General features: G+C 43.8%; 1 protein-coding gene across 1 annotated transcript; it reads right to left on the bottom strand.

Moving 5' to 3' along the window:
* Positions 1-1,384: 1,384 nt before the first annotated feature.
* LOC109885091 (carbonic anhydrase 6-like) lies at positions 1,385-17,330 on the bottom strand. Its single transcript, XM_031804421.1, has 11 exons — positions 17,182-17,330; positions 16,319-16,498; positions 15,618-15,766; positions 14,232-14,327; positions 6,176-6,242; positions 5,181-5,338; positions 4,748-4,874; positions 3,738-3,821; positions 3,611-3,643; positions 2,792-2,997; positions 1,385-2,114 (listed from the first exon to the last, which is right to left on the bottom strand). The coding sequence occupies exons 1-11, from the start codon at positions 17,264-17,266 to the stop codon at positions 1,701-1,703; spliced, it is 1,599 nt and encodes a 532-aa protein (XP_031660281.1). The 5' UTR covers positions 17,267-17,330; the 3' UTR covers positions 1,385-1,700.
* Between the last annotated feature and the right edge of the window lie 602 nt (positions 17,331-17,932).

The following is a 17,932-nucleotide window of genomic DNA, read 5'->3' as shown; positions in this document are numbered from 1 at the left end:
ATCAACATGGACACGTACCACGCTGCCTATTGGTCCGATCCTTCATACTCCTCGTCAGAGGAAGACAAATCTCATTACACATTCAATACCATCTTGCACACTCTTGCCTGCATCTAGTTGATATTGGGTGTAATCGTTAGTCTAAACAGTTACAAATGACAGTTTCTATTGGACAGACATTCAGGTACGTTTGTTGTTCTTCTTCCCCCAAAGTTTTTGTTCCGTTTGAGAAACGTTTTTCAACAGAATCGACAGAATGAATACACAACCTGATCACGTGTAAACACAGTTCACAGTTTCAGGAGCAGCCACGTTGTATTCCTTCTCGCATCTACAGCACTCTATGCGCTCTCCTCCTTTCACCACTTCCCTTCGCTTGTGGACTTCAATGCACAACACACTGCATGTGACCAGGCGGAGAAAAAAAAGCTTTCCAAGCCAAACCCTTTGCAAAATAGTGTCAATAATTTGGTGACGTGATTATATTTAGTATAGTTTTATTTAAAAAGGATAACTTTTTAAATGTTTAAAAATGTCAACGTTTTTATGAAATTCACTGAGGAGGAGGCTCCTCCCCTTCCTCCTCTGAGGAGCCTCCATTAGTCCAGGAAGTTGTGTGACCTGGTTGTCTTCCTCCGTCTGTGGTTCGTTCAATCTATCTATCTAATTATCTATCTATCTATCTATCTATCTATCTATCTATCTATCTATCTATCTATCTATCTATCTATCTATCTATCTATCTATCTATCTATCTATCTATCTATCTATATATATATATATATATATATATCACAGTATATATACACACTGCTCAAAAAAATCAAGGGAACACTAAAATAACACATCACAGAAGTGTAATTGACTTGGAGTTACATTGTGTTGTTTAAGTGTTCCCTTTATTTTTTTGAGCAGTGTATATATATATATATATCTGCCCTCCAGAGGCTTGGCGACACTGTTCTACATCTGGCTGGTCGTCACGGAGACCAGGAACAAGACCTTCCTGGAGATCAGTCGGATGTTCGCTCACCAGGAACCAGGTAGAGATACAAGTAGGAGACGAGCCAATCAAATCAGAGACAGGAGACGGCAGGGAAAGGTAACGGCCTTCCACGGAGGTGGATTATGGCCATTTAACAAGGTGTCTGTTGGAGAGAAGAAAGGAGAAGAAAATAAACAGGCTTTTCTGTTTGAAAGATGACAGAGTGGCCTGGAACCAGTTGATGTAATCTATATTTATTTAAATTAAATTGTTTTAAAAAAATAATTTGAATGCATTTCTGTGATATCTGTCTTGAGTGTCGGTTTTGTAGTTCACTGGCTTTGTAGTGCCTCTAACGATACATGTCTGTTAGATTTAATTAATAAAATAAACACAAGATGCTTAATATAGAACTTTATTAAGAAAACAAAAGATACGAATACGATGGTTTGCTGATGCTCTGAGCCCACATGGACATTGAGATCTGCTGCGATTCCCTTATACAATAAACATTGTTATAAACTGAGCCCGTTACCCATGTCTCAAATAGATGAGATATCCTTCATACTCAATAGTTAGCAGTAAAGGATAGATTTGATATATTGACCAGACATCATTTATATTTTATTCCCCGTTTCAATGCGTTTTGCTACGTTGTGCCCTACTGAACACCACCCAGTACACCTTTAGTCTGTCTCCAGCTGCACCCCTCCCCTCAGTGACACCTATAGTCGGTCTCCAGCTGCACCCCTCCATAGAGACTCAGAGGTGTGACCCCCCAGCTAAACACATTCCCCCTGGGAGAGGCGGTGTTCTCACAGGACATCTGTTCACGGATCTCAGCCGAGTTCAAAACGTAGTCCCACACGTTGACATCCGTCATCTGACCCACGAAGGCGTCCGTGTCAGAGATCCCCAGGAAGCCGTCCTGGTCCTTCCCCAGGATGAAGACCCCTGCTGGGCTGACTGTGTATCTCCTCCGGAGGTACTGCTCCTCCCCCACCAGCCCGTTGATCCACAGCTCAGCTCCCCCGGAGTGGGACGACCAGGTGACACAGTAGTTGACCCAGTCACGGGAGTGGAAGTTGTGGGGCAGGTTGACAAACTCGTTGCCTATCCACAGACCCACCTGGATGGATCACATGACAAATAGAAATAAGTCTCAATGACTTTTCCTTCCCACCCTCCCTCCTCCCTGCCGCCCTCCCTCCTCCTTCCTGCCCTCCCTCCTCCCTGCCGCCCTGGATTCATCATCCCACCCTGCCTCCCTCTTCCCTCCCTCTCGCCCTCGCGTCGTCATCATCCCTCCCTGCCTCCCTTCCACCCTCACTTCATCATCCCTCCCTCCTCCCTGCCTCCCTCCCTCCTTCACTTCATCCATCCCTCCCTCCCGCCCTCACTTCATCATCCCTCCCTCCCTCCTCCCTGCCTCCCGACTTCATCCATCCATCCCTCCCTCCATACATCCAACCCTCCCTCTTCCTTCCATCCATCCCACCCTCGCTCCGTCTCCCTCCCTCGCTCCGTCTCTCCCTCCCTCCCTCCCTCCCTCCCTCCCTCCCTCCCTCCCTCCCTCCCTCCCTCCCTCCCTCCCTCCCTCCCTCCCTCCCTCGCTCCCGCCCTCGCTCCCTCTCCCTCCCACCCTCCCTTGCTCGCTCCCTCTCCCCACCCTCCCTCGCTCCCTCTCCCTCCCTCCCTCCCTCCCTCCCTCCCTCCCTCCCTCCCTCCCTCCCTCCCTCCCTCCCTCGATCCCTCGCTCCCTCCATCCATCCCTCTTCCATCCCTCCTTCCCTCCTCCCCACCCACCTCATATCCCACGGTGATCATCAGTTCGTTGTCGTTGCCCTGGCTGGAGTATGACAGGACAGTGTGTATCTCTCCAGGGCGCGTCTTCAGGTGCATGCAGGCGGTGAAGGAGTGCAGGTCCATGGAGTGATCCAGGTGGGCCCGGGCATAGCTCTCGGTGTTGCTCTCTGGGAAGTGGAGCACTAGGGGAGACATCACTCTGGGCTCTATGGGGGACAGGAGTGATACGGTTAACATCTGACACAGAAGACAGATTGCTATACAACTACTGAACAATCATTCTATAAATATAAGTAATCGAAATAGAAATCATAAAATAGCAACTTCATGTAAAGTGTTAGCCTATACATGACATGTACCCGTATAGTAGTTATGTACTAACTACTATTGCAACTCCTATTGCAACTCCTATTGTAACTCCTATTGCAACTCCTATTGCAACTCCTATTGCAACTCCTATTGCAACTCCTATTGCAACTCCTATTGCAACTCCTATTGCAACTCCTATTGTAACTCCTATTGCAACTCCTATTGCAACTCCTATTGCAACTCCTATTGCAACTCCTATTGTAACTCCTATTGTAACTCCTATTGTAAGTACTATTGCAACTCCTATTGTAAGTACTATTGCAACTCCTATTGTAACTCCTATTGTAACTCCTATTGTAACTCCTATTGTAACTCCTATTGCAACTCCTATTGCAACTCCTATTGTAAGTACTATTGCAACTCCTATTGTAACTCCTATTGTAACACATTGGTGTTATTACACATAAGAGCACATGGTAGGGTACGGTGTACTCATAAGTAACTACTCACCATGTTCGGAAGGCCTTGCATCCCCAATTGCACCTACATGAACAAACACAAGGTTCCAAGAGTCAGTTCACTTAAACCTTCCCTCATTTTGCTATACTTTGAAATGGTAAATAGAGAACACTCTTACTTGAACGTATGTGTTTTCCAAGAGAAGTTATCAGACCCTCAATCTTCAGGAGCTTTGATTCTATTTCATCATGGCGACAGAAAGCTGAGTGGAGAAAGAGAGAGGGAGAGAAAGAAAGAGAGAGGGAGAGAGAGAGAGAGAGAGAGAGAGCGAGAGAGAGAGAGAGAGAGAGAGAGAGAGAGAGAGAAAAGAAAGAAAGAAAGAAAGAGAGAGAGAAAGAGAGGGAGAGAGAGAGAGAGAGAGAGAGAGAGAGAGAGAGAGATAGAGAAAGAGAGAGGGAGAGAAAGAAAGAGAGAGGGAGAGAGAGAGAAAAAGAAAGAGAGAGCGAAAGAGAGGGAGAGAGAGAGAGAGAGAAAGAGAGAGATAGAGAGAGAGAGAAAAGAAAGAGAGAAAGAAAGATGGGGTTTTGTGTGTAGATTGATGAGGGGGGAAAAAACAGTTGAATCCATTTAGTAGTCTGTTACGTAACAAAATGTGGAAAAAGTCAAGTACTTTCTGAATGCACCGTATCTACAACCACTGGATTTAATGCACAGAGCTCTCTAGCTCTCAACGCTTCTGCCTAAGGGTGGAATATATCCATTCCTTTACTTAGCACACACAGCCGGTCCTGACACCGCCGGTCTCGACACCGCCGGGCCCGACACCGCCGGTCCCGGCTGTGTGACACCGCAGGTCCGGTACAGCCAGTCCTGACACCGCCGGTCCTGACACCGCCGGTCCTGACACAGCCGGTCCTGACACAGCCGGTCCTGTACAGCTGGTCAAGTATAGATACATGCTGCCTTGAAGAGACCAAGATGCTGTCTACCTCGCTTTCAAACCATGGTGTATGAAAAGTGGAGCAAACTGAAGATACATGTCTTTCAAATTAAGGCTACAGCATAATTAGGAAAACCAGATCCACTTCCTATCATATACAGCAAGACCTGTATCTACATATATATATATATATGATAATATTGGATCAGTTTAGTTGATCTATTGAATCCCTAAGACCAGGTACATACTGCCTTTCCTCAGGCCAGGCAGGAAGGAGGACTCGACCACGCGGTCGTTGAGAGGTTGGGCCATGCGGTAATCATTCCACAGGGTCCTATTGTCCATGTCCATCAGAGTGCTTTCCAACTTCCTGATCTGGGCGAGGGGAGAGGAGAGGAGAGCAGAGGAGTGGAGGAGGAGAGGAGAATTAATTAATGAACGAATCAATCGAATTAATACATGGATGAATAAATGGATGAACGAATGATTGAATCTTTCACAGGGTTGTTTATCAGCTTTTCATGGAGGCTTGGTGCAGAGTGTAAGAGTTCACTTCCAATTTTTGGAGAATTCAAAAATGTATTTACACATCAGCAGGTTTGTGAGAGAGAGCAGGGTTACCTGGTTGTGAGAGAGAGAGAGCAGGGTTACCTGGTTGTGAGAGAGAGAGAGCAGGGTTACCTGGTTGTGAGAGAGGGTGATGGGTGTGTCAAACACAGTCCACAGGATGCTCTCGTAACAGGGAGGGGTGGTGAGAGAGCCCTGGTACCTGAAGAAATGGTTCAGGTTCTCAGGTAGCATGGAGCGCACGTTGAGGGTGGATATGTTCAGGGACTGGCCTGTACAACAACACAAGAAGTGAAGAAAGAAAATGAGCATCAAACAGTTGATGTTGAGATGTGTCTGTTACTTGAACACTGTGAAGCATTTATTTGGGCTGCAATCTGAGTTGCAGTTAACTCTAATGAACTTATCCTCTGCAGCAGAGGTAAGTCTGGGACTTCCTTTTCCTGTGGCGGTCCTCATGGGAGCCAGTTAACTCTCTAATGAACTGATCCTCTGCAGCAGAGGTAACTCTGGGTCTTCCTTTCCTGTGGCTCATGAGAGCCAGTTTCATCATAGCGCTTGATGGTTTTGCGACTGCACTTGAAGAAACTTTCAAAGTTCTTGACGTTTTCCGCATTGACTGACCTTCAGGTCTTAAAGTAATGATGGACTGTCATTTCTCTTTGCTTATTTGAGCTGTTCTTTCCATAATATGGACTTGGTCTTCTGTATACCACCCCTACCTTGTCAGAACACAATTGATTGGCTCAAACGCATTAAGAAGGAAAGAAATTCCACAAATTCCACAAATAAATCCCACCTGTTAATTTACTACCTTTAATTTACTACTACCTCATGAAGCTGGTTGAGAGAATGCCAAAGACGTCATCAAGGTAAAGGGTGGCTACTTTGAAGAATCTCAAATATAACATTTAGATTTGTTTAACACTTTTTTGGTTACTACATGATTCCATATGTGTCATTTCATACTTTTGATGTCTTCATTATTATTCTACAATGTAGAAATTAGTAGGTGTGTCCAAACTTTTGACTGGTACTGTATATACATTCAAAACTAATGTTATTCATGTAGATAGATTCAGTAATATTCAAAAGAAAACCCAAATCACCTGTGTACTTGACTTTTTCCAGGTTGTTGATGAAATCGCTGTAGTAGGTGTTCTCAAAATGTCCGTCCTATAACGGAAAAACACAAACAGGAATGTGATGGATTCTGTATTGCTAGGCTACATCATGTTGTCCTTGACACACATTGGCTAAGAAACAGAAGCATGCCTGACTGGCAACGAGGACACAGGAGGGAATTTGTTAGGTTGTTGATGAAATCGCTGTAGTTGGTGTCGATTAGCCTCGTACGAACCATCCTGATGTCGTTCTCACATTCTGTATTCGTGTTGGGAGAGTTCAGTATGGTTCGTGCTAGGCTACGTGTCGATCAAGCTAACTGCTAAAACTTCTTGGCAGAACAAAACTAGAAAACAACCACACATTGGCTAAAGCAGAGGCAAGATGGCAACATGGCTACAGGAGAGATAAACAGACTGGCAACATGACTACAGGAGAGATAAACAGACTGGCAACATGACTACAGGAGAGAAACAGACTGGCAACTTGTCTACAGGAGAGATAAACAACATGACTACAGGAGAGATAAACAGACTGGCAACATGACTACAGGAGAGATAAACAGACTGGCAACATGACTACAGGAGAGAAACAGACTGGCAACTTGTCTACAGGAGAGATAAACAACATGACTACAGGAGAGATAAACAGACTGGCAACATGACTACAGGAGAGATAAACAGACTGGCAACATGACTACAGGAGAGATAAACAGACTGGCAACGTGACTACAGGAGAGATAAACAACATGACTACAGGAGAGATAAACAGACTGGCAACATGACTACAGGAGAGATAAACAGACTGGCAACGTGGCTACAGGAGAGATAAACAGACTGGCAACGTGACTACAGGAGAGATAAACAGACTGGCAACGTGACTACAGGAGAGATATACAGACTGGCAATGTGACTACAGGAGAGATAAACAGACTGGCAACATGACTACAGGAGAGATAAACATACTGGCAACATGGCTACAGGAGAGATAAACAGACTGGCAACGTGACTACAGGAGAGATAAACAGACTGGCAACGTGGCTACAGGAGAGATAAACAGACTGGCAACATGACTACAGGAGAGATAAACAGACTGGCAACGTGGCTACAGGAGAGATAAACAGACTGGCAACATGACTACAGGAGAGATAAACAACATGACTACAGGAGAGATAAACAGACTGGCAACATGACTACAGGAGAGATAAACAGACTGGCAACATGACTACAGGAGAGATAAACAGACTGGCAACGTGACTACAGGAGAGATAAACAGACTGGCAACGTGGCTACAGGAGAGATAAACAGACTGGCAACGTGACTACAGGAGAGATAAACAGACTGGCAACGTGACTACAGGAGAGATATACAGACTGGCAAGGTGACTACAGGAGAGATACAGACTGGCAACGTGACTACAGGAGAGATAAACAGACTGGCAACATGACTACAGGAGAGATAAACAGACTGGCAACGTGACTACAGGAGAGATAAACAGACTGGCAACATGACTACAGGAGAGATAAACAGACTGGCAACATGACTACAGGAGAGATAAACAGACTGGCAACATGACTACAGGAGAGATAAACATACTGGCAACATGGCTACAGGAGAGATAAACAGACTGGCAACGTGACTACAGGAGAGATAAACAGACTGGCAACATGACTACAGGAGAGATTAACAACATGACTACAGGAGAGATAAACAGACTGGCAACATGACTACAGGAGAGATAAACAGACTGGCAACATGACTACAGGAGAGATAAACAGACTGGCAACGTGACTACAGGAGAGATAAACAGACTGGCAACATGACTACAGGAGAGATAAACAACATGACTACAGGAGAGATAAACAGACTGGCAACATGACTACAGGAGAGATAAACAGACTGGCAACGTGACTACAGGAGAGATAAACAGACTGGCAACATGACTACAGGAGAGATAAACAGACTGGCAACGTGGCTACAGGAGAGATAAACAGACTGGCAACATGACTACAGGAGAGATAAACAACATGACTACAGGAGAGATAAACAGACTGGCAACATGACTACAGGAGAGATAAACAGACTGGCAACATGACTACAGGAGAGATAAACAGACTGGCAACGTGACTACAGGAGAGATAAACAGACTGGCAACATGACTACAGGAGAGATAAACAGACTGGCAACGTGGCTACAGGAGAGATAAACAGACTGGCAACATGACTACAGGAGAGATAAACAGACTGGCAACATGACTACAGGAGAGATAAACAGACTGGCAACATGACTACAGGAGAGATAAACAGACTGGCAACATGACTACAGGAGAGATAAACAGACTGGCAACATGACTACAGGAGAGATAAACAGACTGGCAACATGACTACAGGAGAGATAAACAGACTGGCAACATGACTACAGGAGAGATAAACAGACTGGCAACGTGACTACAGGAGAGATAAACAACATGACTACAGGAGAGATAAACAGACTGGCAACGTGACTACAGGAGAGATAAACAGACTGGCAACATGACTACAGGAGAGATAAACAGACTGGCAACGTGACTACAGGAGAGATAAACAGACTGGCAACATGACTACAGGAGAGATAAACAGACTGGCAACATGACTACAGGAGAGATAAACAGACTGGCAACATGACTACAGGAGAGATAAACATACTGGCAACATGGCTACAGGAGAGATAAACAGACTGGCAACGTGACTACAGGAGAGATAAACAGACTGGCAACATGACTACAGGAGAGATAAACAGACTGGCAACGTGACTACAGGAGAGATAAACAGACTGGCAACATGACTACAGGAGAGATAAACAGACTGGCAACGTGACTACAGGAGAGATAAACAGACTGGCAACATGACTACAGGAGAGATAAACAGACTGGCAACGTGACTACAGGAGAGATAAACAGACTGGCAACATGACTACAGGAGAGATAAACAGACTGGCAACGTGACTACAGGAGAGATAAACAGACTGGCAACATGACTACAGGAGAGATAAACAGACTGGCAACATGACTACAGGAGAGATAAACAGACTGGCAACGTGACTACAGGAGAGATAAACAGACTGGCAACGTGACTACAGGAGAGATAAACAGACTGGCAACATGACTACAGGAGAGATAAACAGACTGGCAACATGACTACAGGAGAGATAAAAAAAAACATCAAAATCCATCAGTTCAAGCTTGAGATATCTGTCTTCTGCATCTGCTTAAGTAACACTTCCTCGTCTGCGGTGAAAGGTGGCACAACTAGGGCGATGTATGTCAGACTGGGAGACATCACAGAAAATGAGTCTTCTCACGAAAACGTCTGTAGCATCCAAACGGTTGGATCTGTTATGACCATGCTATGGAAAGGGGAGACTCTCACAAACACAATGGTCTGTCTCTGTCATAGGACTCGTCTGAAGGTAACCAACACTGTTTTTATGTAAGTATGAAGGACTGGCCACCCCTCAGAGCCTGGTTCCTCTCTGGGTTTCTCTCTAGGATGGCCCAACCTCTTTCCCTCTTGGAGGCAGAGCCAATATTGGACCTGACTTCAACTTTCCCCCAAAATACTGTGCTGTAGGATGACACTCTAAAGTGGAGTCATGCACAGCAAAAATGTTCGAAGGTCTTTTAAAATGTATGTATGTTTTTTTGCCTAATTCTGTATTTTTCACAAATTCAGTTCTCTCTATTTTGTTTTTCCAGTTTCTGGATTTTCCCCCAAAATTATTGTTTTCCCCCTGTTTTTCACACTTTTTTAAAATGGAAAAACAGCAGAATTAAATGTTCACAGCACTAAACGATATCAGAAGACGACTTTTGAGTTCTGGGAGAAAAAAAAAATCGAACAGACTTAGATTTGTGAGTGTAGTTGCCCTATAATTCAGTGTGCATGCCCTGCACTGTTGTTTGGTTAGCGTCGTACGTGTGCATGTGATGAGTTAGAACACTGTGGTTCCACTGGGCAGCAAAAAAAAATATTTATTGATTTCAACATTTTTTATTTATTGATTTCAAAAATTTTTATTTATTGATTTCAACATTCTTTATTTATTGCAATGTAGTGGCTACCTCAATCATTATTTCAAATAATTTTGGAGACTTCACATCAATTGCTAGCTAACTAGCTAAATTTCTTTAGCTAGCTAGCCGGGTCAGCTAAATTTAAAAATCCCCCTAGATACAGCCACGTCTCATAGTCGCGTCATGAGATTTGTTAAATTAAAGAGGATTATAATTAAACGAATGGAATGGAGTTTCCCATCTCCCCATTTAGATAAATTCTGGCTCAGCACAGAAATGTCCTTATCCAGATGGTGTCGGGGGCTTTCATCAAGGTGTTTCTGTAGGTTGGGGGCTTTCATCAAGGTGTTTCTTTAGGTTGGGGGCTTTCATCAAGGTGTTTCTTTAGGTTGGGGGCTTTCATCAAGGTGTTTCTGTAGGTTGGGGGCTTTCATCAAGGTTAGTGTTTCTGTAGGTTGGGGGCTTTCAACAAGGTTAGCGTTTCTGTAGGTTGGGGGGCTTTCATCAAGGTTAGTGTTTCTGTAGGTTGGGGGCTTTCATCAAGGTGTTTCTGTAGGTTGGGGGCTTTCATCAAGGTGTTTCTGTAGGTTGGGGGCTTTCATCAAGGTGTTTCTGTAGGTTGGGGGCTTTCATCAAGGTTAGTGTTTCTATAGGTTGGGGGTCTTTCATCAAGGTTAGTGTTTCTGTAGGTTGGGGGCTTTCATCAAGGTGTTTCTGTAGGTTGGGGGCTTTCATCAAGGTGTTTCTGTAGGTTGGGGGCTTTCATCAAGGTGTTTCTTTAGGTTGGGGGCTTTCATCAAGGTGTTTCTGTAGGTTGGGGGCTTTCATCAAGGTGTTTCTGTAGGTTGGGGGCTTTCATCAAGGTGTTTCTTTAGGTTGGGGGCTTTCATCAAGGTGTTTCTGTAGGTTGGGGGCTTTCATCAAGGTTAGTGTTTCTATAGGTTGGGGGCTTTCATCAAGGTGTTTCTTTAGGTTGGGGGCTTTCATCAAGGTTAGTGTTTCTGTAGGTCGGGGGCTTTCATCAAGGTTAGTGTTTCTGTAGGTTGGGGGCTTTCATCAAGGTGTTACGTCGTCTCCAGCTTATTGAACACACAGCACATATCAGCCTGGGATATCAACCATTCAGAGTTGGTCATAGTGGGACCATAGAATTATATGGGGGTGACCTCACTGAGTAAAGTATTTGTCATCAGGATATGTCCTTTGCTAGCAAAAACAATCCCTCTGGTCGTCACTAGTTAACACAGCCACAAATGTTGTAGATATGGCTAAAACACACCCATTCTCTTTGCACAATTGATCTTATTAAAATGTGATTTTAAAACAAACCCTAACTAATGAAGCCCACGTTTGAGTTGGTCCACCAGAACAGCGCATTTGGGCCGAAGTGTCTGGGAATGAGATTAGATGTCATGTGACTAACATGCCTTCCCTTTCACAACATGTCCCCCTTTATAAATCACATGTATACAGTTGAAGTCGGAAGTTTACATCCACTTAGGATGGAGTCATTAAAACTCCTTTTTCAACCACTCCACAAATTTGTTGTTAAACAAACTATAGTTTTGGCAAGTCGGTTAGGACATCTACTTTCTGCATGACACAAGTCATTTTTCCAACAATTGTTTACAGACAGATTATTTCACTTATAATTCACTGTATGACAATTCCAGTGGGTTAGAAGTTTACATACACGAAGTTGACTGTGCCTTTAAACAGCATGGAAAATTCCAGAAAATGATGTAATGGCTTTAGAAGCTTCTGATAGGCTAATTGACATCACTTGAGTCAGTTGGAAGTGTACCTGTGGATGTATTTCAAGGCCTACCTTCAAACCATCTATATCACTGCTTGACATCACGGGAAAATCTAAAGAAATCAGCCAAGACCTCAGAAAAAAAATTGCAGACCTCCACAAGTCTGGTTCATCCTTGGGAGCAATTTACAAATGCCTGAAAGTACCACGTTCATCTGTACAAACAATAGTACGCAAGTATAAACAGTGTCTCCTGACCCCTCCTGTCTCAGCCTCCAGTATTTATGCTGCAGTAGTTTGTGTCGGGAGGCTAGGGCTATGGAACCCTGACCTGTTCACCGGACATGCTACCTGTCCCAGACCTGCTGTTTTCAACTCTCTAGAGACAGCAGGAGCGGTAGAGATACTCTCAATGATCGGCTATGAAAAGCCAACTGACATTTACTCTTGAGGTGCTGACTTGTTGCACCCTTGACAACTACTGTGATTATTATTATTTGACCATGCTGGTCATTTATGAACATTTAAACATCTTGGCCATGTTCTGTTATAATCTCCACCCGGCACAGCCAGAAGAGGACTGGCCACCCCTCATAGCCTGGTTCCTCTCTAGGTTTTTTCCTAGGTTTTGGCCTTTCTAGGGAGTTTTTCCTAGCCACCGTGCTTCTACACCTGCATTGCTTGCTGTTTGGGGTTTAAGGCTGGGTTTCTGTACAGCACTTTGAGATATCAGCTGATGTACGAAGGGCTATATAAATAAATTTGATTTGATTTAAACACCATGGGACCACGCAGCCATCACACCGCTCAGGAAGGAGACGCTGTCTGTCTCCTAGAGATGAAAGTACTTTGCTGCGAAAAGTGCAAATCAATCCCAGAACAACAGCAAAGGACCTTGTGAAGATGCTGGAGGAAACCGGTACAAAAGTATCTATATCCACAGTAAAACGAGTCCTATATTGACATAACCTGAAAGGCAGCTCAGCAAGGAAGAAGCCACTGCTCTAAAACCACCATAAAAAGCCAGACTACGGTTTGCAGCTGCACACGGGGACAAAGATTGTACTTTTTGGAGAAATGTCCTCTGGTCTGATGAAACAAAAATAGAACTGTTTGTCCATAATGACCATCATTATGTTTGGAGGAAAAAGAGGGAGGCTTGCAAGCCGAAGAACACCATCCCAACCGTGAAGCACGGGGGTGGCAGCATCATGTTGTGGGGGTGCTTTGCTGCAGGAGGGACTGGTGCACTTCAAAATAAATGGCATGAGGGAGGAAAATTATGTGGATATAGTGAAGCAACATCTCAAGCAAGACATCAGTCAGGAAGTCACAAATGGGTCTTCCAAATGAACAAAGACCCCAAGCATACTTTAAAAGTTGAGGCAAAATGGCTTAAGGACAACACATTCAAGGTATTGGAGTGGCCAGTACCTCAATCCTATAGAACATTTGTGGGCAGAACTGAAAAAGCATGTGCGAGCAAGGAGGCCTACAAACCTGACTCAGTTACACCAGCTCTGTCAGGAGGAACGGACCAAAATTGACCCAACTTATTGCGGGAAGCTTGTGGAAGGCTACCTGGAACGTTTGACCCAAACTAAACAATAAAGAGGAAATGCTACCAAATACTAATTGAGTGTATGTAAACTTCTGACCCACTGGGAATATGATGAAAGAAGTAAAAGCTGAAATAAATACATCTCTCTACTATTGACATTTCACATTTTTAAAATAAAGTGGTGATCCTAACTGACCTGAGACGGGGATTTTTTACTAGGATTAAATGTCAGGAATGTGAAAAACTGAGTTTAAACGTATTTGGCTAAGGTAAATTTCCGATTTCAACTGTGTATCACATTCGACATAGAGGGAAATATCACATTTGACATTGATGATTATGTCACACAGTTATGCCACATTTATGACATACGGTTATAGATGCTTTGTAATACATTTATGTGGTGCTTATGAAGGCATTATGAAGGCTTTATGAAGGCATTATGAAGGCATTATGAAGGCATTATGAAGGCATTATGAAGGCTTTATGAAGGCTTTATGAAGGCTTTATGAAGGCATTATGAAGGCTTTGAAGCCTTTATGAAGCCTTTATGAAGCCTTTATGAAGCCTTTATTAGCTGAACACCATTTAAAGTGGGACCTAAATAATAATAAGAAGAAGAAGAAGAAGTAAGAGAAGATGGAGAACCAGATCTCAGATCTCCAGATCTCACCTCGAAGAAGAAGGCTAGAACTGCCAGTCCGTCGGGCTTGTCGCTGGCCTCTTGAAAGCTCCTGTACTTATCAGAGTTATAATGGACAACGTGGAGCTGCAAACACAGAGGACAAAGAAACAAATACATTGTTCACCAGGAATAATTGGGACCAGAAATCTGCCCAGACATTTCTAACACACAGGCCCATTTTTTGGGTTCTCGAGGCCCACATCATTCGTCAAATAATGATAATTTTGCTCAAAACCCCCAGTTTAGACAGGCCTACTAGGCTACAAATTAGTCATGTCCTAATTGACCTATGACCTCATTGTTTATCAGAATTGCTGAACCTGTCGGAAGGGAACCCACCATATACAATGTTTATGCAGCAATTATTCAGTTTGTGAAAATCCGAGTGACTAAAAACTAATCTGTACTTCATCCATACAACAACTCAAGAAGATCCACTTGTCATGGCTAGAGGGTGAGAAAGCAGCCCAAGACCGGCAACGTTCGACAACTTTAATACAGGCCCCATGTCCCTCCAGGAACCAAGATGATAACTTTAGTACAGGCCCTAGGATCCTCCAGGAACCAAGAGGATATCTTTAGTACAGGCCCCATGTTCCTCTAGGAGCCAAGAGGATAACTTTAGTACAGGCCCCATGTTCCTCTAGGAGCCAAGAGGATAACTTTAGTACAGGCCCCATGTTCCTCTAGGAGCCAAGAGGATAACTTTAGTACAGGCCCCATGTTCCTCTAGGAGCCAAGAGGATAACTTTAGTACAGGCCCCATGTCCCTCCAGGAACCAAGAGGATAACTTTAATACAGGCCCCATGTCCCTCTAGGAATCAAGAGGATAACTTTAGTACAGGCCCTATGTCCCTCCAGGAACCAAGAGGATAACTTTAGTACAGGCCCTAGGATCCTCCAGGAACATCAAAACCAAATAAATGAGTCCTTGAATAGAAGAGCACTGTTGAGGTAGCTGTAGTCTAACGGCTCTCGTTCGTAGAATGAAGAGTGGACCAAGGCACAGCGTGGTAGGCGTACATCGTCTTTTTCTTGATGACACCAAAACAACAAAGACAAAAGACGACCGCGAACAGTTCTGTCAGGCACAGACACTAAACAGAAAATAAGAGAAAAGGACAACTTATATATGATCCCCAATCAGAGACAACGATAGACAGCTGCCTCTGATTGAGAATCACACACACACACACACACGGCCAAACACACAGAAATAGAAAACATAGACTTTCCCACCCGAGTCACACCCTGACCTAACCAAAGATAGAGAATAATAAGGATCTCTAGAAACGATCTCTTAGAAACAGTACATTAGTCTTTTTTTTGGGGGGGGGGGGGGGGGGGGGGGTGTATCTCTAGCACTAGCCCACCTCTGCCATGTATCTGATGCCGTCCAGGGTGTGCTCTGCCCCGCTCTCCTCCAAGTCCCAGCCGCCCCAGTGGAGGTGCATCTGGACGGCCGTGTAGTGCCCGGGGAGACCCTTGGTGATCACCATGCTGGGAGGGAGGACGATTTCAACTGGACACAACACAAGAAGACGTTTAAAAAAATAATAATGACATAAGCCATTCAGCAGATGCTTTTTATCCAAAGCAAGTCATGCGTGGCATACCCGTGGGTGGCCTCAGCTGGAATCAAACACACATTTCTTGCCTTTTTGCAAGTGCCTTGCTCTGAGTCACACAGGATCACATTTTGAGTAGTCTCTTTGTTAAAGGAAGCAAATCCTAACTTAATTTAGATACATTTGTTAAAGATGTTATTGTTGTCATAATTGTTTTCAGACATCATCCCACTACTTTTTAATTTCAGACATCATCCCACTACTTTTTAATTTCAGACATCATCCCACTACTTTTTAATTTCAGACATCATCCCACTACTTTTTAATTTCAGACATCATCCCACTACTTTTTAATTTCAGACATCATCCCACTACTTTTTAATTTCAGACATCATCCCACTACTTTTTAATTTCAGACATCATCCCACTACTTTTTAATTTCAGACATCATCCCACTACTTTTTAATTTCAGACATCATCCCACTACTTTTTAATGTATTTTTTACCTGAGTGTCCGTTGTTTTTCATGAGGAAGTTACCCTTCTGAGCATCATATCCGGTGAGCTCCAGCTGTATCATGTGGGGGTTGTGTCGCACGTTCTGCCTCTGGATGTCAATGGGGGACTGTTTCCGACCACCACAGGCAGGATAGTTCTCCGCCCAGTGCACTTGGTCCAGGGCCCCTTCTGACGTAGGGACAAACGGAATGCCGCGGGTGGATTAGAACAACGAATGATGACAAAGAATGCAACAATGTAAACTTGGCCACAATATTTTCATTGGCTGCCCACGCGTCCAACTATAATCCAAGTAGACAGTTGGGGAAGAAAAGGGGGGGGGGGGCGGGGGGGACTGACTGATATTGTATGAAGTCCTACTGTTCTCTCTGTAGGCATACCTTCACAACACCTTGGTGTAATCACAAAACAACAACAACAACAACAACAACCCATGTCTGACCGGTGGTTTGTAGGAGAGTTAGTACTCTGCAGCATGAACCAAATGACAGGTTGAAAGGCACAGACGTTACACACACTACGTTAATGACCTACCCATCTTCCATAGCTATAATCACGTACAGTGCCTGATCATCATGTTTGGTTCCTGTTTGTCATCATGACGACTGATTTAAACAGCAATAACACATTGTCACTGTTATTATATTCTCCAACTCTTTCTCTTCGTCATTCTTCAGAGTTAAAGTAGAGTTCATTATCTTTAATACGTTAATAATGAATTGAAATGAAGAACATTTGTTTTAATGAGTTGAAGACTTTGTGTTCTTTCTGGGGATTTCGAGTCCCCCCCCCCCCAAAGAAACCTACAGATAACTGAAAGGGGAATAGGTCATAAATGAATAAATATGTACCTGTATATGTCCAATGTATTCCATCTATCCCGGCAGAGGCAACGCTTACCAACATCAACTGAACGAAAAAACTGAAGCACTCCATTTCAATGGAAATCGTCTTGACACAAAACACCTCTATCTCTCTCTCTCTCTCTCTGTCACTAACTGCGACTGAAAGGAGGTATTGAAACTTCAGTGAAACCAACGCCCCCGGGGCCAACTCAGTCAGGGTTGGGTAGATTACTTTCTAATTGTAATCCATTACTAGTTACCTGTCCAAAACTGCAATCAGTAGCGTAACTTTTGAATTACCCAAACGAAGTAATGTAATCTGATTACTTTTGGATTACTTTCCCCTTAAGAGGCATTAGAAGAAGACAAAAAAAGGATCCATCAAACGCATTTGGTGTGTCATCAAAGTGGTCTCTGATTGGTGGTCATCATTTGGTGTGTCATCAAAGTGGTCTCTGATTGGGGGGGGTCATCATTTGGTGTGTCATCATAGTGGTCTCTGATTGGTGTTCAGGCTCACTCAGGTGGAGTTGACTTCAATTTGCTCCTTTGTTCAATTCTGATTTTATGTTTTTGCAAACATCCTTTCTGAAAAGTAATAGTTTTTCAAAAGTATTTCTGGTTGACTAATGCTAATTCAGCTTTTACCAAATATTTCACACCTGAAATGGCAATGGCACACTGCCCCAATTGTGACTCATTGTATACAAATATTGGCATATTCATTTTTTGGTTGTGAAGTGTGATAGTTCTATAG

The sequence above is a fragment of the Oncorhynchus kisutch genome, linkage group LG24 (genome assembly GCF_002021735.2).
Source record: "Oncorhynchus kisutch isolate 150728-3 linkage group LG24, Okis_V2, whole genome shotgun sequence".
In the NCBI taxonomy this organism is placed as follows: Eukaryota; Metazoa; Chordata; class Actinopteri; order Salmoniformes; family Salmonidae; genus Oncorhynchus; species Oncorhynchus kisutch.
This window is presented reverse-complemented; position numbering and strand designations above follow the sequence as displayed.

Excerpts from the sequence above, each read along its gene's own strand:
- LOC109885091 (XM_031804421.1), bottom strand. The coding sequence starts at position 17,266 with ATGGAGTGCTTCAGTTTTTTCGTTCAGTTGATGTTGGTAAGCGTTGCC. Across the intron at positions 4,875-5,180 it reads TCACCCTCTCTCACAACCAG|ATCAGGAAGTTGGAAAGCAC; the intron begins GTAACCCTGCTC and ends CCCCTCGCCCAG. Across the intron at positions 3,644-3,737 it reads TGGAAAACACATACGTTCAA|GTGCAATTGGGGATGCAAGG; the intron begins GTAAGAGTGTTC and ends TTGTTCATGTAG.